This window comes from Oncorhynchus clarkii, chromosome 18 (assembly GCF_045791955.1).
Source record: "Oncorhynchus clarkii lewisi isolate Uvic-CL-2024 chromosome 18, UVic_Ocla_1.0, whole genome shotgun sequence".
In the NCBI taxonomy this organism is placed as follows: domain Eukaryota; kingdom Metazoa; phylum Chordata; class Actinopteri; order Salmoniformes; family Salmonidae; genus Oncorhynchus; species Oncorhynchus clarkii.
The window spans coordinates 22,293,750-22,318,421 of record NC_092164.1 but is presented as its reverse complement, the minus strand read 5'-3'; the positions used below and the strand labels follow the sequence as shown (position 1 = coordinate 22,318,421).

At 43.2% G+C, this 24,672-nt stretch overlaps 2 protein-coding genes across 2 annotated transcripts in view; both read left to right on the top strand.

Moving 5' to 3' along the window:
• Positions 1 to 6,519: 6,519 nt before the first annotated feature.
• Positions 6,520 to 8,243, top strand: LOC139372526 (diphthamide biosynthesis protein 3-like). The gene is made up of 3 exons (XM_071112259.1): positions 6,520 to 6,731; positions 6,819 to 6,893; positions 7,105 to 8,243. The coding sequence occupies exons 1-3, from the start codon at positions 6,624 to 6,626 to the stop codon at positions 7,177 to 7,179; spliced, it is 258 nt and encodes an 85-aa protein (XP_070968360.1). The 5' UTR covers positions 6,520 to 6,623; the 3' UTR covers positions 7,180 to 8,243.
• A 592-nt stretch (positions 8,244 to 8,835) lies between these two features.
• The window catches only part of LOC139372525 (cytoplasmic protein NCK2-like), a 60,910-nt gene continuing 45,073 nt past the window's right edge, over positions 8,836 to 24,672 (top strand). Inside the window, exon 1 of the mRNA XM_071112257.1 lies at positions 8,836 to 9,045. The gene's annotated coding sequence lies outside the window, so the exon portion shown is untranslated. The remainder of the gene's footprint in view (positions 9,046 to 24,672) is intronic.

Genomic DNA, 24,672 nt, shown 5'->3' with positions numbered 1-24,672 from the left:
CCATACATTATCATTTTTTTCTGGTTAGCCAAATTATGTTGTTACATTTCCAGGTGTTAATCGACTAGTTTAATCAGCTGTGCTAGCTCTGGAACTGCCAGGCGTTCCTAAGGAGAGAATTGAGAAACCTTGATTTAGACAACAGTTCTCAATTGATGCAAGACACTCTGACACACAGTTGCACAAAAAGACCTGTGAGCAAACCACGTCCCAAAATATTCTAAGGAGCCAAATGGCTACTGTAGTCATTATGATTCCACATAGAACCATCACCTTTCCCAAAGAACCTTTGAGGAATCCTCTTTTCTAAATGTGTATTCTTGGACTAAAGCACCCTTTGATGGTGAATCTCCATTAACCATGTTTCAAAGTCAAGGACTAGGCCTAGTCTATCTGTGTCCGGGAATCTGGCCCTGGGCGTCTTGTTAAACCAGTTGGTCTGACCATCACCTCTTTATAGTCAAAAGGAGGAATAGCTTTCTCTCAGAAGACTCAAGCCCGAACAGCGCTGGCTAGCCAAGCAATGTTAAACTAATAAGCTCTCACAAAGCTATAAGGAAAAGTGAGTTTGGTAAGTGTTAGCTGGATCAGGGCAGGTGGACTTGGAGCTCCGCAACAGTTGTCTTTTGTGTTGGTGACTGGAGTGCATGCCAGCCTGTGTTCTGACGCACTCGCTCAAGAGGCCAGCCAGCACAGAGCTATGCCAGGACGCCAGGACAGAGTCCCTGCAGGGAATGGGCTGTCAACTTGTGGGGCCTGGGCCACTGCTACAGTAACTCCCCTGATCCCATTGCCAATTAAAACTCATCTCACCAGACCAGGGGTAGCCATATCAAAGGACTGACTCCCCAGATATTTACATGACCCACTGCCTAAGTGCCCTGTTCCTCTGATGATGAACATACACAAAGTATACCAAACATTTGTTACACCTCCCTAATATTGAGTTGTAAAACAGACCCTGGTCCAGCCCTACAACTTTCCTAGGGGACTAGGGACTAGAGACTGTTTTTGTACAGGACCTCAGTTCAGATAAGGCAAAGTATTGCCACTTATAATTGACTTAAGTCAATCAAAAACAAAACTGTCAACATTGTAAGTAAACTGAGGCTAATTTGTAGTGGTTAATGTTAAGGAAGAGTTAATAAATGCCATTAATGTCACCCCATTGTCCAATGGCTTTTCATTAGAGAGAAATAGAAGAATAAGGTCAATTGGTGCTTGTCATTGACCACATTTTTCCATTAGTACTCGTTGGACTTGGCGTGCAAAGGCTCATAGTAACTTGACTTGTGGTGAGACACATTCTCTGCCATCCAAACAGGGTCAGCGTTGTTTTTTTTTTTACCTTGACTGTACAACATATGGACTGTGCGCAGATGTTGTACAGTCATCATCCCTATAAAGACATGTCTTTGCCTGAACGCCAGAGGATGGTCTCCTGATCAGGGACAGGGGCCAGGAATGCAAGGATCTGTCAATAAGCACTCTTTAAAGAGACAAGAGACAGAATGGAGTCATCAACAGCCGTAAATCAACTAAAATCACATGAGCAAAATCAAGAATATTCTTGAATTCTTCAAAATGCTTCTTTTATATGAGTTCATGTGGACTGAGTGGCCTCCGTTCAGTGAAACCTGTTAACCCATGTATTTCACTCGGCCTGGTTATGTAACGGTCATCGTCGTCTGATGAGGAAAAAATCGGATCAAAGCGCAGCGTGGTAAGTGTTCATGACTTTTATTAAACTGAACACTGAAACAACAAAAAAAACAAAGTGAAAAACCAAACCGAAACAGTTCTGTCAGGTGCAGAACACTAAAACAGAAAACAACTACCCACAAAACATAGGTGGGAGAAAGCTACCTAAGTACGGTTCCCAATCAGAGACAACGATAGTCAGCTGTCCCTGATTGAGAACCATGCCCGGCCAAAACAAAGAAATACAAAACATAGAAAAAAGAACATAGAATGCCCACCCCAAATCACACCCTGACCAAACCAAAATAGAGACATAAAAAGCTCTCTCAGGTCAGGGCGTGACAGGTTATGTCTTGATAATGAAGATAATATCATAATAAACCATAAAAATCGCATATATCAACATTTCTATTATTATCTATTATATTCTAATAATAATATAATTACAATATATGCAATTTAGCAGTTTTATCCAAATCATCTTGCAGTGGATACATTTTATATATGGGTGGTCCTGGGAATCAACTCACTGTCTTGGTATTGCAAACACCATGCTCTACCAACTGAGCTACAGAGGACCACAAAATGTATAGTAAACATGAGTAGGACATTGCCTCCTATTCTAGAGCCTTGTGATACAGTTCACCTGGTGATCCTGTAGATCCGGGAACGCCAGTGTATCTTGGTGAATCCTAAATGGCAGCAGATATCCCTTTATAGGGCCACGGGGTTATGCGAGGCTGTGTCTAGTCTTGTCCACCAGCCGGCTCCATAGCAATTAGCCTCATAGACAAGGTTTTGCTGGTAAAAGTAATATAGTGTATAAGGAATGGGGTGCCATTTCATGTGAAGCCTTTGTTCCCAAATGTGAACGATCCTTTTCAGCGGTAATCCAATGGCATCCCCCTTTGTATTAGCTTTAAGTGTCTGTAGAGCTGATGTAACAAATGGGAGCACAAATTTGATTTCTAGCTAAACAGAACTTAATTGGATTAGATTCCCTGCCGGCCACAGGTTAGAGCCAATGGTAATGCTTCCAATTCACTTATTCAACCTTTCTCTTCCTCTTGCAACTCCTACCTTGCTCATTGCTGTAGGTCTAGAAGATAATGCATTCTCAGTCTACTTTCCTGGTCAAAAAAAAGAGTTTGATACAACATACAGATAAACTACAGTATGTTGAATTTCATTAAAGAAGCCTGTGTTGGGTTTACGTAACACTTAGGACACTAGAAACTGATGGAACCAGTGATACGGTCACAAATGGCAACCACTGACCTGCCTGAACATTCAATAATTCACAATACTGATACAGACTAAGTCAACTTTCACTTGCTGGAAAAAAATAAGTTCAAAGTGTCCCAATTGAATCTCAGCCTATCATGTGTATACTCATCCCTTTCAGAATTTGGGATGACGTTTTTCCGTTGAGCATCGTCGAGCCTTCTGAAGTCTTAATGGGCAAATCCACTTAATTCACCCTGGCTGACTCTGCTTATGCAATTATCCTCTCAGGGTTTGTTGTTTACGACTTATGATCACATGAGTCTGGTTCTCTTGTTGTTTCCCTTATTCATGTGTTCATCCTTCCTCATGAGTTCCATCTAGCCTCATAACATAAATCGTCTTATTTCATAGTTTCACTCTGGCAGCAAATCTCTTAGGGCTTTGTGCACTGATGATCTTCCATCAAGAGTTCTCAGAATCAAATAGCATAAGAGGTTGTACTTGGAATACGCTACGTGACACACAGATGATTCCAGGGGATCAAACATGAGTAAGTGGGTCTTTAATCATGTGATGTAACATACCCTAGAAAGGTAGTTAATTCACACACACACACACACACACACACACACACACACACACACACACACACACACACACACAGCTCAGTTGGATAAGTAGTTCAGCACCTTAATGTGATGTACAAGCATGCTCAACAGCCTACAATCACATTCATTACCTATAACCAATTCCAAGTAAGGGAATTCTCAAGATATTTCAGAATTAGGCCTACAAAATGTAATTGTGCCCAATCCAGATCCCAAATGAGCATTTCACAGAATCATAAGTTTGATAAGGTGAGAAATCCAATAAGTGGAAGAGTGGTTTATGCTCCCCAGGTCTATGTTACTTTGACCTGTATAGAGAAGTGATGTACAGCCTGTAGCGCCTGGAACCCTGTCAAATCTCACTGCTGATCACTGCTGATTGTGTGTGTATTTGTGTTTGTGATTACTACAGGAAGAACATGTCAGATCTGGGGAGGGTGGAGAATCCCAAGTCAAAATAACCCTGAAAAGCAATGCTGATATGATTAGGTCAAATCTAATCTAAATCTAATTAGTACTACAGAAGCGATCTCATTCAATTTTTGTTGTTGTTGTTCCTCTCACAAAGTCTTGCTTCCTAGAAATGCCCCAATAATCGAATAATGCTGGAGCTGAATGACGGGACAAACAAACATGGGGAAACATAAATAAAAATGTATCCATTCCTTCCTTAACTCTTCCACATCACCTGATCCACCTGGTCGTATCTTTATACAGATATGAAGCGGAGGCCAAAAATCTCTGGTACCTTCGACTGAGTGAGGGCACTCCTCACTCACAAGAGAATCGGTCTGACTGTAAGACATTCTGATGAAACTTGTGGGACTACAGGGCTGACATTAAGTGTCTAATTGGGTTGACTTAAATCATTGTGGGTGATGTGCTGGAGATCACATGTCCTTTGGGGATTAAAGGTCGCTGAAACATAACCCTTTGACCAGCTGGAGGGCAAAGACAGGTTGTAGAGTAAAGGTGAAAGCATGTCGGCAAACCCGAGGGTCTGTTTTGATTCTAATTGACCTCCTATATATGAACTTTCTGTCCTTTTTTTTCTCCTTGAATGCTTGGATTCACCCCACGACTCAACCTAGAATTTGAAACAAGAAGAAAACGTTCAACCTCATATGCGTTTCAACAATGTGTTTCTTCTCTCTCCCCGTGCAGGCAGGTGCTTATTAATCTGTTATGACTTAACCCATAGCTTTGTTAGGCAACTAGGTAACGATCACATTGATAAGTTAAAGCGTTTATCCAATAAATTATTGCACACAGGAGGTGTTGCAGAGAGAGAAACCTTCATCAATTCCCATCGATTTATTTTTGTCAGGTGTGACATCTGTGAATTTTATCAGGATACATTAGTGGATCACACTCACTTAATCAAGACAGATGCAGACCATTCTATTCTCATTCGAAGTCCCAATTGGGAGAATTGGCTTTACAGTGCATTCGGAAAGTATTCAGACCCCTAGACTTTTTCCACATTTTGTTACGTTACAGCCTTCTTCTAAAATGGATTACATTGTCCCCCCCCCCCCCATCAATCTCCACACAATAAAAAAATTGAAATATCACATTTACATAAGTATTCAGACCCTTTACTCAGTACTTTGTTGAATCACCTTTGGCAGCGATTAGAGCCTTGAGTCTTCTTGAGTATGACGCTACAAGATGGACACACCTGTATTTGGGGATTTCTCCCACTCTCCTCTCAAACTCTCAGGTTGGATGGGGACCGTCACTGCACAGTTATTTTCAGGTCTCTCTAGAGATGCTCGATCTGGTTCAACCCGGGCTCTGGCTGGGCCACTCAAGGACATTTAGAGACTTGTCCCGAAGCCACTTCTGCGTTGTCTTGGCTGTGTGCTCAGGGTCATTTTCCTGTTGGAAGGTGAACCTTCGCCCCCAGTCTGAGGTCCTAAGCGCTCTGGAGCAGGTTTTCATCAAGGATCTCTCTGTACTTTGCTCTGTTCCATCTTTCCCTCGATCATGACTAGTCTCCCAGTCCCTGCCACTGAAAAACACCCCCACAGCATGATGCTGCCATCACCATGCTTCACTGTAGGGATGGTGCCAGGTATCCTCAAGACATGACACTTGTCATTCAGGCCAAATAGTTCAATCTTGGTTTCATAAGACCAGAGAATCTTGCTTCTCATGGTCTGAGTCCTTTAGGTGCCTTTTGGCAAACTCCAAGTGGCCTGTCGTGTGCCTTTTACTGAGGAGTGGCTTCCATCTGGCCACTCCACCATAAAGGCCTGATTGGTGGAGTGCTGCAGAGATGGTTGTCCTTCTGGAAGTTTCTCCCATCTCCACAGAGTAACCCTGGACCTCTGTCAGAGTGACCATCGGGTTCTTAGTCACCTCCCTGACCAAGGCCCTTCTCCCTCGATTACTCAGTTTGGCTGGGCGGCCAGCTCTAGGAAGAGTCTTGCTTATTCCAAACTTCTTCCATTTAAGAATGATGGAGGCCACTGTGTTCTTCGGGACTTTAAATGCTGTATTTTTTGGTACCCTTCTCTAGATCTGTGCCTTGACACAATCCTGTCTCGGCGCTCTATATGGACAATTCCTTTGATATCACGGCTTGGTATTTGCTCTGACAGGTGTTTGCCTTTTCAAATCATGTCTAATCAATTGAATTTACCACAGGTGGACTCCAATCAAGTTGTAGAAACATCTCAAGGATGATAAATGGAAACAGGAAGCACCTGAGCTCAATTTCGAGTCTCATAGGAAAGGGTCTGAATACTTATGTAAATAAGGTATTTCTGTTTTTTATTTTTAATACATTCGCAAAACCTGTTTTCACTTTGTCATTGTGGGGTATTATGTGTAGATTGATGAAGAAAACATTTAATTTTAAAATAAGGCTGTCTGAATAAGGGGTCTGAATACGTCCCGAATGCACTGTAACCAAAGATAACCATAGAGAACTCTATGGTACCCCCTGGTGGTCATGTTTAGTCTTACTTTTAATGACGCGATGATCTGCGACTGCGCAGATATGGCACGTCACACTTTCGCGAAACAGAGGAATGTCTCCAACTAGTTAGCTGGGTACGAATAAAATAATTTACGCTCATAATGTCGGTCTTTCATGACGAAGTTGAGATCGAGGACTTTGAATATGACGAGGATGAAGAGACATACTATTTTCCCTGCCCATGTGGCGACAGATTTGCCATAACCAAAGTGAGTACACCGTGAGAACGCCGTGAGCGTGTCACGTTGTGCCAACTCGCCTGTGATGGTTGTTGTATTTAATCTCTCTACTTGCAGGAGGATTTGGAAAATGGTGAAGAGGTGGCGACGTGTCCGAGCTGCTCGCTCATTGTTAAAGTAATCTACGACAAGGTTTGTTCTCGGTTTTGATGTTGGTGTTTCGATAGTCTCGGCTTCTCACGTTCTGATCAAACGGGAATTAGGAGGCCTCGCGAGACTAGTGTATTGGCGGCCTCACCCTACTAGCTACTTGTCATTGAATAGATTTGTTATCTTTCTCTGATATTATAACTATTTCGTTCATGATGACTAATCTATTTCCCTATTCACCTCAATTCACCAGGAGGAATTTATGTCTGGGGAGATAATCGAAGCACCAACTACAGAGAGCAGATTGCAATTGACTCCGTCCTCCTGACAGCGATGACACATCCCCCTTCATTTTCTCATCTCCCATCAGTAAAAGTGGACCCTGCTGCATTTGTATGTGCTTCCACACAACACAAAGAAACATTATGAACGATATGCTTCACTGGTGAGGTCTGGGATGGAGGATTCTCAGGATTCATTCACATGTTCCTGGCATTGGTTTTGCAGAGTCACGTAAAGGACCCTAACCACTACTATTTGCACAACGTATTTAAATAAATCCTTTATTCTTTTAAGTCTTTCACTCCCTTTTTTATAAACATGTTTATGCATTTTTGTGGATGCCTCAAGATTAAACCAGGATGAAGTGAATACCGTTTTCTTTCTTCTTGTTAACTTGCTTGTAGTTTTTATGTTTGAACAGCAGGGGAGGCAGATGTTCAAGGAAAAATACAGGCCTACTTACTGTACACTGTACAGGGAATAAATAGGGTGCCGTTGGGGAAAATGGCTGTATAGACTTCTCTCTATTCTAACCTACAGATACTATCCTTGGGATTTCTGAGATTGTTTCAATTTAAAAGGAATGAGCTGGTGTAAGAAATATGGTGGAAACTCTTTAGCCCATGCTTAGGCCAATCCTACGTGGCCTTACATACCCTTTACTTGGAACATATTTCAACAGTTTAGTGCTCTGCCATTTGACATGCCATGATTTATAACAAAAGGATTTGGCTCTGGTGGGTGTGTGTGAGGCAGTGACCTAATTGACACTTACATTTTAATCTATGAGTCATACGAGAAACATGAATTATTCATATTGGCTGGTTATTACGATGTGTATGTTATGGATGAACAAATGGCTGAATTACAATTCCCTAGTTACATACCCTTCTCTCCCCCTCGTGGATTTAAAAAAACAACAACATTGGATTGGCGTAAGCTGGATCTTCTCTTACACCAGTCCATTTCTTTAAATCTGGGAAGAGTACAGAATCGTCCCTCAGCCAATACAATAAAATGATTCCAAACACCCATGTAACCATATTACAATATTGACATACTGTGACAGCGTAGCTACTGTTTCACACCACCAGCTCTTTCACAGCAGGGCCTGACCTGTCAGAGAGAGGAGCCCTGTGGGCCCTCTGGTCAAACGTAGTGCACTATGTAGGGAATAGGGGGCCATTTGGGACACATCCATGGAGAGAACATGATGGTGTCCTTCACATGATATTGAAGGTCCTGCCTGTCTATTTATCCAATATCCAGTCAGCTCTGTGGCTGATGCTGTGGCGAGGGAGGAAGCTGAGCACAAGTCAACACGTCTAACTGCATCTCTCATCAGGGGGGCCACAGCAACGGCAGGCTGGCATTGACAAACACGCCAGCGCTCAGTCAGAGGAGCCTCACAGAGCAGGTCACTGCTGAGGGAGAGCGGGAGTTAGAGCACTGAGCAGTAGCGTCCATGATGTTTGTGTGGATGGCATTATGTATCGTTACTCCCTCACATCTGGAGGAAAATAGTCATTATTCATGTGATGATAATCCTTTGTGTGAAGTGTGATAATCAGTTACAAACAGTCATGAATTGCTCTGCTGAGAGGGATAGGCATACAAGACAATGCAAATGTGATGTAATGTGTGTACAATAATTGTGTTTTGCTCTGCTCCCTACCCTTTCCTTTTGGCAGGCGTGACGTCACATTTCAAGGCAGTTGGTTGAGCTGGAGGTAGAGGAGGAGACGAGCAACCCAGCGAGTTGAAGGGCCTGCGAAAAAAAGAGACGTCGTTAAAAGATAACCAAGCATATTGGTTTTTAAAAGTAAACTTTTAGACCTCGAAAGTGAATATCGAAGACTAATTTTGCAAATTCCTGACCTGATAATCCGATTCAACTGGAGAAACCACCAAGGTAAGAACACAACGAAACGCTGACGAACTGAGCGCAAAGTTATGGTTGCTTTGCTTGACGGGAGGTGCAGTTGGTGATGACTGGCATTTGTGGGTTTTGGTTAATGACAACATTACGAGCAGATTCAGATTTTATTTTGAAGATTAGAAAATACAACAGTTAGTATAAGGCTCGTGGATTCGGCGCCGAGAAAGTAGAATAGTATTGTTGTGTTTGTCCATGCGGTTTTCTATCTTCTCCGTGGCTTTGTCCACGGCAGTACAATACAATAGCCCATTGCCGCTTGGTAGGCTACGACGGAGATGAGTGTTTGCGCTTTTGCTAATATTTTTTGCAACATTGTATTAGTTATGTTTCAAACTTTAACATTATATCTCTTGAATAATCACTCTGCTTCGATTTTCATTCGTGGTACATTTGTTTACATACTGTAGTTAGACGGTGTTGGTGAGCAACATGTAGGCCTATTTGCAATGAGCATTAATGTTATTTTTCTTCTCTGTAAAACGTGTTCATACATGCCCAGTGTAATTGTTGAACTACACACACAATCTATATAAAATATAATGCATTCTGCCTATGCGTTTCTGTTGTTTTATTGTGAGGTGATAGTTTTTTTTATGGCCATGATAAGGTGTGGTGTACCTGTTTTTGCTCAACTGTAACAACCTGAAACTGTGGCGATGAAGAAGATACAACCATTATTCTCTCTATGTCAGAGGGTGTTGGCTTGCAAGCCCAAGAGGTCTAGGCAAGATGGGACTTAAACCGTTTTGTGTAATGAACACCTTCAGTTCTTAGGTCTACAGTTTCTTTGGCCACACCTAAACCACTGGAGGCTCCTCAGAGGAGGAAGTGGAGGACTATCCTCCTCCAGTGAATTTCATAAAAATAGTAAAACATTAAAGTTAACCTTCTTAGATAAAACTATACTAAATATATTTGCGTCACCAAATAATTGATTAACAGCACTCTGTAGGATAGCACAATGGTGTAGCCGGAGGACAGCTAGCTTCCGTCCTCCTCCGTGTACATTGACTTCAATACAAAACATGGCTCATGGTTCTCACCCGCTTCCATACACTTACACAGTAATTATGACAACTTACGGAGGACGACCTCCAACCCATCATGTTGTCCACCCAATCAAAGGATCGGAGAATGAAAGCATAAGCTACAGTTATCTAGCACTGTAGTGCATGACATGTGGTGAGTAGTTGATTCAAAGAACGAGAAAGACAATTGTTGAACAGTTTTGAACAAATTAATTTGTTCAAAAATGAAGGAAAGCTAGAGAAAGGTATTTTGTATTTTTTTTCACACTTTCACTTACTTAGCTAAAAAATGCAGCTAGCTAGTTTAACCTACTTAAACATCCAGCGCGAACAGGGATACTATGTTAGCTAGCTGGCTATGACTATCCAACTGATAGTCATAGCCAAGTCAAGGTAAACTTTTGGTTTTACTAATTTATTGCTAAACTATTTACTGAACTGCTTACTCTCTGTAACGTTACTTCATGATTGTAGCTGTTTTGCTAACGTGTTAGTTCTATTAGCTATGTTGACTATGACATTACTTTAGCTAATATGGTGACAACGATGTAGGCTGTGTGTAGAGGTTATGATATGGTTTGGCTTGTAAAGGTTTTTTCGCCTGATCTCATACAGCTGATGTGTTGTGCATTGAAGTCCACAAGTGAAGGGAAAGGTGAGAGGAGGAGTCCCCATAGATGCGAGAAGGAATACAACGTGGCTGCTATGAAGGTGAACTGTGTGGTGAACAATTCTGTTGAAAAAAAACGTTTCTTAAATGGAATGAAACAGGGATTAACATACCTGAATTTGTCCAATAGAAACTCTCGTTTGCAACTGTTGGACTGGTGGTTACACCCTTGATAAGATAGATGCAGGCAAGAATGTGCAAGGCGATATTGAATGTGAATGTGTCACCTCAAATCTTTCTCTCAAACTGTGTGCACCTACGTTGTAAACTTTAATTCCTAGGCTAGTTTGTAGCAACCTCATGATGGGTATAGTGAAAATTAGAGTATCATGTAGTAAGTAGCCTAAACCTATCGATGATACATTAAACTGGGTGAATGGAATATCTCCCTCATCTTAAATGGCACCGACCACCGCTGACCTAATTTAGACATACAATGTTTAAAACATTTTTGTTTTTTGAAGCCACAACCATGTCAACACAAAGGAGAGACAAACACACAGTTTGTCCTCTGGACCAGCATTTAGGAAGCAATAACCTATACTAACTTCGTTGTCTGTTCAGTCAGTGTCGATCTTAACCAGCTCTGTATCGGATACTTAATTTCCACCACTATGGCTGTATTTATACAGGCAACCCAGTTCTGATATTTTTTTCCCACTAATTGGTCTTTGACCATTCACATAATATATTTTTCAGAGCTGATCTGATTGGTCAAAAGGCTAAGTGAAAAAAAAAACGCAGCCATGGAGCTTCTGCACCTGTGCTAGAGATACCAGAAATTCACTCTCAGTTCTCAATGCTTATTATTTCCTCACCTGCACAGGTCTAACTGAGAGAATAGTAATATCCTTCACAGACATACTATTTTCATCTGCCTGCAAAATGTCGCTGGTAACATCATTTGACTCTCAAATGCATTCCAATGGTTTTGCTTCAGTTCTCACACTGCTATTAAAAGCAAATCAAAATAGCAGTCTAAACTACAAATAGAATGATTCTTTGGATGTAGACTGACTAGTTGTTGAACGACATGCATTGGCAACCAGACCAATGAGTGCAGGCTAGAATAATTGTGAAATGATTAGGGTTGAACTTGGTCAATCATAGTGTTTTTAAACATAAATAATGATATGACTCAGAAGGATACTTTGGGATTTTGGCAATGGGGCCCTTTATGTACTTCCCCAGAGTCAAGTTAACTAGTGGATACAATTTTTATGTCTCTGTGTTTGGTTTGAAGGAAGTTGCTAACCAGAGCTAGCACAATTGCTAACCAGAGCTAGCACAATTGCTAACCAGCACTAGCACAATTGCTAACTAGTGGGAAAAAAATTACTTCCAGTCATTGTGCTAATGCTAGTTAGCAATAGCTCGCGACACTACGTCTAACTTCCTTCATACTAGACACAGAGACAAACAAATTATATCAGTGAGTTCATCAGACTCTGGGGAAGTAGATTGCCAAAATCCCAAATTATCCCTTTAAACTGTGAAAATTAAATCTGGGAATACATGTAATATCTGTAGTACTGCAGTCATGTGTTTCTACCGTATCCCAAAGTGAACCTGCATGGCCAAAAATAATATCCAAGCTCCAGGTTTGAAATGTCTCTCTGCAGAGTGTTTTAATTGCCTGTAAAACTCTACTCTCGACGTTAGCTGCCTCTTGACTGATATTAGCACACAGCCTAGATAAGTGTTCAGCTAGTTCACAATGTGTCAACTTAACAGGCTACAGCAGATGGCACATGTTTCACAAAATGGACTGGTTCCAACTTCCAAGAGCAATATTGCTAGAACTTCATTAGCTACATAGTTGTAGCAAAGCAATTACACTCTACTGGCTTGCAAATTTTGTGTAGTGCAAAGTCCTTGACCAATCCAAGCCATCTCACAGCACAATCAGGCAGGCCATTATCCATAACAAGGCCTCCCTCTACTCTTTATTTCCCCAACAGTTGGGTGAAGCAGAACTAGAAGAAGAGTGATGTTGATGGAGGTCTGGAATAAGTCATTTTTGTATTAGAGGTCGACGTGGAAAAAGTAGCCTTTTTACTATTTCATCGCTGTGCAGTGAATCATCAATGCCAGGAACAAGGATGAGTGAGAGTAATGGTACTTTAAAGTATTGGAGGAAACTTTGACTTTCCTTTTACATGAGGTAAATGTTATCTAGCACAAAAAGTAAACTCCTGTGCCAGCGGTTACTGAGACAGGACTTTAATACTACCTTAATGCTCAGGGTCTGCCCTTGGTTCACCCCAGACTTGACTGCCTTGACCAGCACAAACACATCCTGTGGCGTTCTGCGTTAGCATCTTTCAAAAATTATCCGCCGAAATTGTTGCAACACCTATTACTAGCCTATTCAACCTCCTTCGTATCGTCTGAGATCCCCAAAGATTGGAAAGCTGCCGCGTTCATCGCCCTCTTCAAAGGGGGAGACGCTCTAGACCCAAACTGTTATAGACCTATATCCATCCTGCCCTGCCTTCCTAAAATCTTCAAAGCAAAGTCCATAAACAGATCACCGACCATTTCGAATCCCACCGTATCTTCTCCACTATGCAATCTGGTTTCCGAGCTGGTCATGGGTGCACCTCAGTCACGCTCAAGGTCCTAAATTATATCATAACCGCCATTGATAAAAGACAATACTGTGCAGTCGTCTTCATCGACCTGGCCAAGGCTTTCGACTCTGTCAATCATCGCATTCTTATCGGCAGACTAAATAGCCTTGGTTTCTAAAATGACTGCCTCGCATGGTTCACCAACTACTTCTCAGATCGAGTTCAGTGTGTCAAGTTGGAGGGCCTGTTGTCCAGACCTCTGGGAGTCTCTATGGGGGTGCCACAGGGTTCAATTCTCGGGCCGACGCTCTTCTCTGTGTATATCAATGATGTCGCTCTTGCTGCTGGTGATTCTCTGATCCACCTCTACGCAGACGACACTATTCTGTATACATCTGGTCCTTCTTTGGACACTGTGCTAACAAACCTCCAAACGTGCTTCAACGTCATACAACACTCCTTCCGTGTCCTCCAACTGCTTTTAAATACTAGTAAAACTAAGTGCATGCTCTTCATCCGATTTCTGCCCGCACCCTCCCGCCCGACTAGCATTACTACTCTGGACGGTTCTGACTGAATATGTGGACTACTACAAATACCTAGGTGTCTGGTTAGACTGTAAACTCTCCTTCCAGACTCACATTAAGCATCTCCAATCCAAAAATTAAATCTAGAATCATCTTCCTATTTCGCAACAAAGCCTCCTTCACTCATGCCGCCAAACGTACCCTCGTAAAACTGACTATCCTACTGATCCTTCACTTCGGCGATGTCATTTACAAAATAGCCCCCAACACTCTACTCAGCAAACTGGATGTAGTCTATCACAGTGCCATCCTTTTTGTCACCAAAGCCCCATATGCTACCCACCACTGCGACCTGTATTCTCTCGTTGGCTGGCCCTCACTACATATCCGTTGCTAAACCCACTGGCCCCAGGTCATCTATAAGTCTTTGCTAGGTAAAGCCCCGCCTTATCTCAGCTCACTGGTCACTGTAGCAACACCCACCCGTAGCACACGCTCCAGAAGGTATATTGCACTGTCCATCCCCAAAGCCAACAGTTCTTTGGCCGCCTTTCCTTCCAGTTCTCTGCTGCCAACGACTGGAACGAATTGCTAAAATCTCTGAAGCTGGAGTCTTATATCTCCCTATAAAACTTTAAGCATCAGCTGTCAGAGTAGCTTACTGATCACTGTACCTGTACACAGCCAATCTGTAAATGGCACACCCTACTACCTCATCCCCATATTATTACTTACCCTCTTGCTCTTTTGCACCCCAGTATCTATACTTGCACATCATCATCTGCACATCTATCACTCCACTATTAATGCTAAATTGTAATTATTTCGCCTCTGTGGCCTATTTATTGCCTACCTCCCTCCCTACTCTTCTACATTTGCACACACTGTACATAGATTTTTCTATTTTTCTTTTCTACTTGTTTGTGTAACTCTGTTGTTTTTGTCGCACTGCTTTGCTTTATCTTGGCCAGGTCGCTGTTGTAAATGAGAACTTGTTCTCAACTGGCCTACCTGGTTAAATAAAGGTGAAAATAAATAAATAGGGAATAGGGTACCATTTGGGATGCAACCAGTGAATCCAAGAAAATCTCGGGCTGAGCCACATCCTGGTCAGTGTGACCCAGAACTAACTCTATGATAGTCTAGATTATGCTCAGGGCATTTGATTACCCTAGTGCGCTCAAACATGTTTTTTTCATCACATGAGAGATTATCCCAATAGCATGCTGTAACCTCTGAACGTGAGAAGGAGGCATGGGCAGGGGAGGTACAATGATCCGCTCTGTTTGGTAGTGAGGGCTGACGCACTTCCCGGACTCTCTCACGTTGGTAGCATATGTCTACCCAATTTGGATGCGGAACTGCTAGTGCACTTGGCAGTAAGTAGTAGGATACTTCTGTGTGGCCCCACTTGAACCCCTTTGCAACGGAGAAAAGAGGGAGCATTTACGTGGCTTGCAGTGTAACACTAGTTACCGGGCCTTGTGTCACTTCACCTGGTGTTGATATTGTATTTCCTTACTCTCTCTCCATTTGGAGAATGTAATGTGGTAATATTTGATATGTAAGCATGCGCTATATTGTATACCTCGCATGCAAAGAGTCTATTATATGTATATCTGACTCCGTAAAGATGATTTAGCAATTGCAAGATGCTATGTAGACCATGTGCAAGTATTATGCTTTTAGCTGTCTAAAATCAAGGAATAGTCATGAGAATGGAATTCTAAGTGTATTTAATGACTTACATTATATGAAGCTTAAGTTTCAAAGCATTACGTGGCACTTCTAAGCATGATCAGAGAGGGAGAGAGAGAGAGAGAGAGAATCTCACCACAGCAGGTCAGGAACAAAAAAGAGAACGAGACAATGAATCTAAGACAGTGTATAACATCTGAGTTGTTTGGATTCAAAATCTGAGTTGTTTATCAATAGAATTACTGTAACGTTAACTTCCAATCAGATATAACACCTACATGATGTAATCTCAACAGAACCTCTGCTTCTCAGAGGTGTGACGATGGGGGTTGGTGAGATCAACAAAAAGAAGGCTGAATTCCTGAGAAGACGATAATAGCTTTTGCATAGTGTGTTAATAAGAAGAGTCACTGCGGGGGGGCTGCCCAACAACAATATTCTCGAGTGCTTCTTACAGGAAGTTGAACTCCTTCCTCTAGTATCTTTCAGAACATCATTTGAACCAGTCTTTGATTCAGTCTGTGGGAACTTGGTAGTGCGCAACATTTTAGGGTAGCTGTAAAACGTGATACTAGTTTGCGAGGAGCCGTGTTGCTAATTCGTTATGAGGATTGTTTACTGGGTGAGTTTTTAACCCAGTTCCAGTAGCTAGGGATATTTCCAGTATCAGGGCTAGAGTTGGCGTCTCGCCCCTCGAGTGAAGATGCTATTTGAGCATTCTCCATTTCAGAGTTGAAGCGGGCAAGCATAGACATAGTGCATGTGGGCAAGCATAGACACAGTGCATGTGGGCAAGCATAGACACAGTGCATGTGGGCAAGCATAGACACAGTGCATGTGGGCAAGCATAGACACAGTGCATGTGGGCAAGCATAGACACAGTGCATGTGTTAGTGTACATGAATACAACTGGGTTTGTCATATTGCGAGCTTTGAAAAATAAGCCTAAAGCCTTGGGATGCTTGTGATCTTGAAAGGTACTTGCTGGAAGAGAACATTGTTGGGAAAGAAATCCTCACCACTGTTGCTGTTTCTTATCGTGTGAAAGGGTCCTATCGGGGGGTTTCTGCTTGTAGACGGATAACAAAAAGGCAGGGGTTGGATTTACTTGGCTTCTGGTCGAAGCCAGTCAGGAAATCTTTGGGCTGTAGTGCGTAGGCAGACCAAAGTGCTGTCAAGGGGAGGCCACTTTTTGGATTGTGAAGGCATCAGTGTAGCTTAAATAGCCTAACTGCAGTGTGTGTGTGTGTGTACACGTTTTAATTTTTTAAAATTTATTTTTGTTTTAACCTTTATTTAACTAGGCAAGTCAGTTAAGAACAAATTCTTATTTTCAATGACGGCCTAGGAACAGTGGGTTAACTGCCTGTTCAGGGGCAGAACGACAGATTTGTACCTTGTCGTCAGCTCGGGGATTTGAACTTGCAACCAACTCTCTAACCACTAGGCTACCCTGCCGCCCCATCTGTGTCTTTGGTCTGCCCAGTTAAGCCTGAATGAAGACAGAAAATGTTCCTCCACCCCCAGAGCTCTGAGATTGGTTGTCATTACCTACCTCTGACACATCATGGTACATATGCTTCCAATCAAAATCAAATCAAATGTTATTGGTCACGTACACATGGTTAGCAGATGTTATTGTGAGTGTAGCTAAATGCTTGTGCTTCTAGTTCCGACAGTGCAGTAATATCTAACAAGTAATCTAACAATTCCCCAACTACCCAATGCACACACATCTAAAGGGGTGATGGAGAATATGTACATATAAGTTTATGGATGAGCGATGGCCGAGCGGCATAGGCAAGGTGCAGTAGATAGATTAGTCATATCGCATCACTGTATTTTATACTAAGATATTTTAACATTTATTAAAGTGGCATTTTTTTAATTTGACCTTTATTTAACTAGGCAAGTCAGTTAAGAACAAATTTAGCCTAGGAACAGTGGGTTAACTGCCTTGTTCAAGGGTAGAACGACAGATTTTTACCTTGTCAGCTCGGGGATTTGACCTTTCGGTTACTAGTCCAGCGCTCTAACCACTAGGCTACCTGCCACCCCAGGTTGTTTCCTTGATGACCTTTTTGGCCTTCCTGTGACATCGGGTGTTATAGGTGTCCTGGAGCGCAGGTAGTTTGCCCCCGGTGATGCGTTGTGCAGACCGCACTACCCTCTGGAGAGCCTTGCATTTGAGGGCGGTGCAGTTGCCGTACCAGGATGTGATGCAGCCCGACAGGATGCTCTCGATTGTGCATCTGTAAAAGTTTGTCAGAGTTTTGGGTGACAAGCCAAATTTCTTCTGCCTCCTGAGGTTGAAGAGGTGCTGTTGTGCCGCCTTCACCACACTGTCTGTGTGAGTGGACCATTTCAGTTTGTCTGTGATGTGTACGCCCAGGAACCTTCCACCTTCTCCACTGCTGTCCCTTCGATGTGGATAGGTGGGTGCTCCCTCTGCTGTTTCCTGAAGTCCACGATCATCTCCTTTGTTTTTGTTGACGTTGAGTGAGAGGTTGGTTTTCCTGACACCAAACTCTTGAGTGCCTTCATGCGCAGGCTACATAATGATGTCATTCCCGCATCCCACATGGCCACAGTGTTGCGTGTTCAGGTTTGCCAAGACAGAGACTCATCTAGAGATGAAAAACAGAACAGGAGAGGGAACCTCTCAACAAAGAAGAAATGGTTGTTCCTTTTTCAAGGGGAGCAGATTCCAAGAAAAAAGGGGAATCTACAACATTAACTCTCCAGTGAACCAGAGTCGACGTGAAAGAGGATGTTATGTAGCCTAACAACGTAGACTAGTGTGTATGACTGACATCATCCATCAGCTAAGTAAGCCATATGCAGATAATAGACACACACCCCATGCAGTTTCCAGTTTGTACGCTTCTTTGTGTTGACCTAGACTAGAGCAGGCCTCAAAACAGGCCGGATGACAGTGAGATTACCGTGGTAATGTGAACTGCAACAGGAGCATCGTATAATGCAGATAAATGTTTCTGTTGCGTTGAGTGTGCATGTCAGAGTGGTTTTTGTCAGAGTAGGGATTTTACACTCTGAGATCAAAGAGCTATTCTATCAGTGAAGCAGAGCCTGGTGTCACCAGATCATAATCATTGTCACGGAACACTTGTGTCACTTGTGACTCTGGCTGTCGGTGCTAAATGGGACAAAGTGAAACCGAGAGGGAGAGAGATTTAGAGTGAGAAAGGCGACGGGAGAGGAGAAACAGCCCCTGTAGAAATGTCCTGTCTAATAAAATCTGACAGTTACTCGAAAAGACACTGGGTTGTCTCATGAAATTGAAGGGTTGGCAGTTGGCACGCTTGGCAATTGATCTCATTAAGATGTGCCGACATCAGAATCATTATTCCTTAATTGGTCTGAGCTAAAAAAATATTTTTGCTAGAAGATGGCTCATGGGTAGGTTACAATGTCTCTGGGGAACCTTGTTGCTAGCTTGCACTGTTTCCTCTACTTTCATGTGGTGGTGGAAATGTCAGTTGTGTTTTGATAAGACGTAATTTGAAAATTCTCCATCTGTTTATCCTGCCTCGTCTCCACAGTTCTATCTTCCACCGGTATGGTTGTGAAATGGATGATTATCCCATCGGTGATTCTCCGAGACACACGGCTTTTGTTCTGTCTCTAGGCGAACAGTAATGGGTCATCTGACTCCACCAATGTGAGAGATTTGAATATTACCTGCTTTGTCCAACTTTTCCTCTGGAATATAGATTTCACAGTTTCTTACGGTCTCTGTTTTCTCAGCACCTCAGCTCAGAACGACAGATTTCAACACCGGGTGGTTGCTATCACAACAGTCTCTGGATGTGCAGTGGATGCCAGATTTCCACCACAATCACTTCACTTCAAATCTCAACATCTTAGTTCGTACCTGGAAGAGTGACTAGAGTTTTTCAGAAATTGGGCCAAGATGAATTCCCCAACATCTATTTTGTTGTCTCGCATAAATCAGGATTTGAAACATGCAGATTTCAATCATGGGAGAGATCAATGAGACACTGAAGATGCCTATCAGAGTCAGACGGCCAAAGCCTCTGCTTACCCAGTATACTGGCAACAGAAATGCTTAGAGCTCCAGATCTTTCAGTTCAGGTTCTCAGTCTCAGGTTAATTTGATGAATCCTAGGGAGTACAGCGGCTTTGACTCCAAACTGACCGCTGTGTACAGACAAATGAGGGATTCCTCTTCCTCCAGGAAACGGCAGGCAGGTTCTGGTCATCACGAAAACAACCTCTGTCCAGCTGAGGCATCCACAGCTTCCTGCTATGATGGCCAATTGCACAGATTCATGTGGACTTTCGTAATGGCTTTTCCAGTTGGAGCTTGTTTTAGGCTAACTGTTGTGGAGATGGGATGTTAGATTCCACTGCTGTGTGTCATTTTGAATGAGCTTAAAGCATCTGAAAAGCATAATCTTCCTAGCTACCCCTCATAACAATTCAAGTTTAGGCTAATACGCTAACAGCACTCATCATAATTACTTTTCTCGCTACTTAAAAGCCCTCTTGCTCAAAATTCTTCAGAGATTTAGCAGCCATTGCTGGAATAGTAGGACCACCCTTACATTTGACATTTTAGTAATTTAGCAGACGCTCTTAACCAGAGCGACTTACAGAAGCAATTAGGGTTAAGTGCCTTGCTCAAGGGCACATTGAACGATTTTTCACCTAGTTTGCTCTGGGATTCGAACCAGCAAAATGTTGATTACTGGCTCAATGCTCTTCTGAAGTTTGAACCACGGGGATGGCAAATTCACTTTTCAGATGCAGCAATTGACAGCACACACTACTTTTAGATGGTTGTTGTTTTGTGACTATGGACGAAGAAAAATACTTTGCAGCAGGCTTGTCATAGATTAGAATAGGCCTACGTCGTGGCCTGCGCCTGACCTCAAACTATCCATTCAACCACGATGAGTCCTGAGCCTGTGACCTTTACCGGAATGTCGGAATGCCTCATGGAGCTGGTCATCCAGTGTTGAGCAGGTGGGATGCTTGCTGTGAAAACTGGGGACATTGTTCTGTAGGTATGTTAGCTGATGTCTCTAATAGCCTGCTGTACTCATGACACTAACAGTGTGGTAGAACAATACACTACATCTGTGTCATTTTGTCCATGGAAAAAGCTAAATCAGACAGACAACAAGATTACATTTTGACCTACTGTTTTGAGGCTATAACTAAATACTTAGTTATGTTTCTGTTTGCATGCCACCATACCTCACTGTCAACAGAGGCAACAGGTTAGGTTGAGGCAGTCTGCCTCTGAGTCTAACTATGGAGTTGACTATTCCCTCTAGAACGTTCTACAGCTCTCTCTCCCTTCTCCCTCTCTCCTCTTATCCTCTTTCCCTGTCTCTCTCTGTCTCTCTCCCTCGACCCACTCTCTCTATCCACTCAAACCACCATTCCGAGCAGCTTTCCCAACAGAAGCATGTTACAGTGCTATTTTTTTATACCAGCTAGCAGGGAGGGATACGGCACAGGCTGAAGAGGAGTCGGGACCACATTTGAACTGAGAAGTGGTTCTGAAAGGTTGGTCATGTTAAAAAAATTAATATATATATTTATTTATTGGAAAGGATTGGTTTATGTAAGAGAGCTTGCTGTTGTTGACAGGTCAATATGTATTTTCCCACTGGTTTCTAAGAAAGGCAGGATCTTCAATTCAGAAGGGCAGGATCTTGCTCCCTTGCTCTTTCTGGTCAGGCCTTGAGTTGTTTTGTCCGCTTTGCTGTTCCGTCTCCATGTTCTTCTTTTCATAGAATAAAGATGGGTTTTCTTTGAATGAGGCTACTTTCTCTGCTCTTTGTGTCTGCTCCCTGCAAACCCGTTCCCCCACCAGACAGTGAGTGCACAGAAACATTGTTTCTGAATATCAGGCCCAGACTCTCTCCTCAGTACTGAATGAGAGCCTTGGGGTGAACCAGACTGTTGCAGTGCTCTCTCCCTCTCTCTCTCTGGGTCGCTGTTTCTCTCTCTCTCCTCCACTTGGGAAATAAAACGTGTTATACATCCAATAAGACTAAAAGTATGTGCTCTAGCAGCAGACGTGAACATTGTCACACTGCCTAAAGGACCTTCTAAAGCTCTCGGTATGCAGCCTATGATGTGGAGCCAGAGACTACACTGAAAATCCAATTTGAGGAAAGCAGAGTATGAAGGGGCAGTTTAGGGCATTTAGGATGACGAGGCGAAGTGGAGGGTGTAGCTGAGACCGAGGGGGGTAGTCAGACATTTTTACATGCACCTCCCTTAGTTGCTCTCATAATCTCTTGTGGACAGACTACGTAAACGGTACCGTAGATCTGTCATGATTCAACGGGATGCGTGACGTAACGAGCAACATTACCTCCGGTGCTTTGGACAAAATCACGATTTCGCAGGTGAATTCTGGAAGGGGGTTCCGATCCTCGTTCTACCTCTTCTTTTAACATATATGGACCCAGTCAAGACACAGGAAGTACAGGTTCCCAGGCCTCTTCCGTTAACCCTATGGTTTTAGTTATCATGTAGGCCTATGTTAATAGGATATTATATGCATGTCCAGGTGTCTTTGCTGCTCCAATAGCCAGTGATAGTCTCCAGAGAGGCCTAGGGAGCCTGTAGTTCCTGTATCGTGACTATACTATGGGAGAGAGAGGGACATTTCTTGGCCCCTGAGGCTCCTAAAGGCACAGTCTCTAGCTGTTGTGGTAACCTTTGACCCCTCTTCCTTCCTGTTTAGGTCGTAGATCTCGTCCCTCTTCCCTCCCATTCCCTCCAGACAGCTAATCTGATGTGATAGGCCTGTTCACTCATGCTATCATGCATATTTCACCTCTGTGTCTGAACGGTAGCTGATGTCGTCAGTTCTTGTCTGTTGGAAAGAGCCGTTCTGCGAACATGATGGATCCCACAACTTTCCATTTCTGGTGGCTTCGCGATCTCATCATCGCTCTCTGCTAGACCTGTGGAGGAAGATGGAGATCACACGAGAGAGAGAGACCCAGTCTAAATATGGACTATGTGTTGATTGAATGTGGTCTCATTTGAAACACTCAGCTCTCCAGCCTGCTTGGCAGAGACCGATAACAGCGATTAGCATAAAGAGGGAATAAAACCAGTGTTTAACGCAGTAGGCAGCGAGCTAGTCCACGGGATGGGTTCACTCTGAGGTGTACGTGTGTGGGTGTCATCAGGCCCCTCTGAGCAAATCAAGTGGAACGCAATTACTGTGTGCATCCCTGTTCTGATAAGGCTTTTAAAAGCATTCTTTCCCTCCCTCTCTCCTCTCCTTCCATCTCTCACCCATCCATCCATCATTCGTCCATGCTGTTGCACATCCATCTGAATTACCAAGGATTCATTGTGTCCATGTCTTTCAGTTAGGAAACCTGTCGCCCTTTGACTGTGTAACTGACAGCACTGAAAGGCCCAGTGGATGCCTGTGGTTGTCTTATTGCTCTACCAGGGCTTGACGATCAGCCAGCAGTTAAAAGCCACGATATGCTTCATCTGATCTAGGGCCTTTGTCGAGAGCAAGTTGGGCATAGCGGGGATATTTGGCTACTCCATAACATCCAAGCGGGCAGGCAAAAACTATGGCCAAAGAGGACACCATTCCAAGCTCACACCGCGTGTGCGTAGGAGGGTGCGCATGCATGTGTGAGTCAGTCCGCCGTCTATTTCAGAATTCGGGAGAATAGTCCGTCTCCCACCTGTGACGGCACTGGGTTGTCAGAGAGCGTAGTCGGATGATTAGACCTAGATGGTAAGTTGGCAGTCACACACACACTCGTCCCTCACGCACTCTGGCACTGCGGGCCAAGGCCAGATCAACGGATGTAGCAGGACCAGCTTCTCTGTCTCTGTCTGTCTCTCTGTCTCTCTCTGTCTCTCTCTCTCTGTCTGTCTGTCTCTGTGCCATGACTCTTCCTGCACTCTAGTTTACCCTCTGATGCAGATGTACAAACCAGGCCGTCACTGTGTGGGTACTGTGAGGGCCACGATGTGTATACTCCTACCACTGCCTCCCACTCAGTAGCAGCAGCTCCCTGGTCCATACTGACTACTGAAGGAACCTAAATCACTAGCACTATGCTAATAACATACCATGCTAATCTTGTCCCCTTTGAATAACAATGAATGACCGTGTGATCTCTTTTAATGAAAACTCCTGATTTCGCTTAAGATTGGCTACTACAAAACTCCTGAATGTCTTAGGCTATGCTTAAAATATCAAAAATGAAAATAGAAAGATCAAACAAATCTGAGTAATCGGAATGGATTATCTTGAGTTGAATGGACCTTTATAGGCTGAGAGCAACTGTTTAACTGTTGATGTTTCCCCTGGCCCTGTCAGCCAATGGGCTAATTTAATTATCACTGTTTACGTTCCTCTCTGTAATAAGTAGCAACGTGTGTTAGTTGTGTGTCCTCCGGCTTGTATATCACTTAATTCTGTTCCCTTTGTCAGGCTGCCTCTTCTGCCTCCAATTATCTGTACTCTCTCTCTATTCTCTCTCCCTGTTTTTGGAACATTTCACATCAACCTGGACCTATTGTTCAACTAGTGAGGAGAAACATTGGGAAATACATTTATATTGTGTGGTGATGTTGTGCAGGGCTGTGATATTGTGTGGCGATCTGGGGTTGCGTGATATTGTGTGGGGTTGTGGTATTGTGTGATGATGTGGGGTTGTGTGATATTGTGCGGGGTTGTGGTATTGTGCGGGGTTGTGATGTGTAGGGCTGTGATATTGTGTGGTATTGTGTGGGGTTGTACAGGGTTGTGATATTGTGTGGGGTTGTGTGATGTTGTGATGTGTGATGTTGTGTGGGGTTGTGATGTGTGAAATGGTGCGGGGTTGTGATGTGAGATATTAGCTTGAGGGGACAAACATCATTGCAAATTGTTGAGGAACTGAATGTTACAGCTGTGACTGTCTTGCTGATGACACAGAGTAGACCTCTTCACCTCCGCAAAACTTCCCTATGTGGCTCTGGGGCGACAGTGTGACACTAGTCACATTAGGAACACCGAGCAAACAGACAGACAGAAACCGAGTAACACGTTTGTAGTGTTTAGCCTGGTGTAG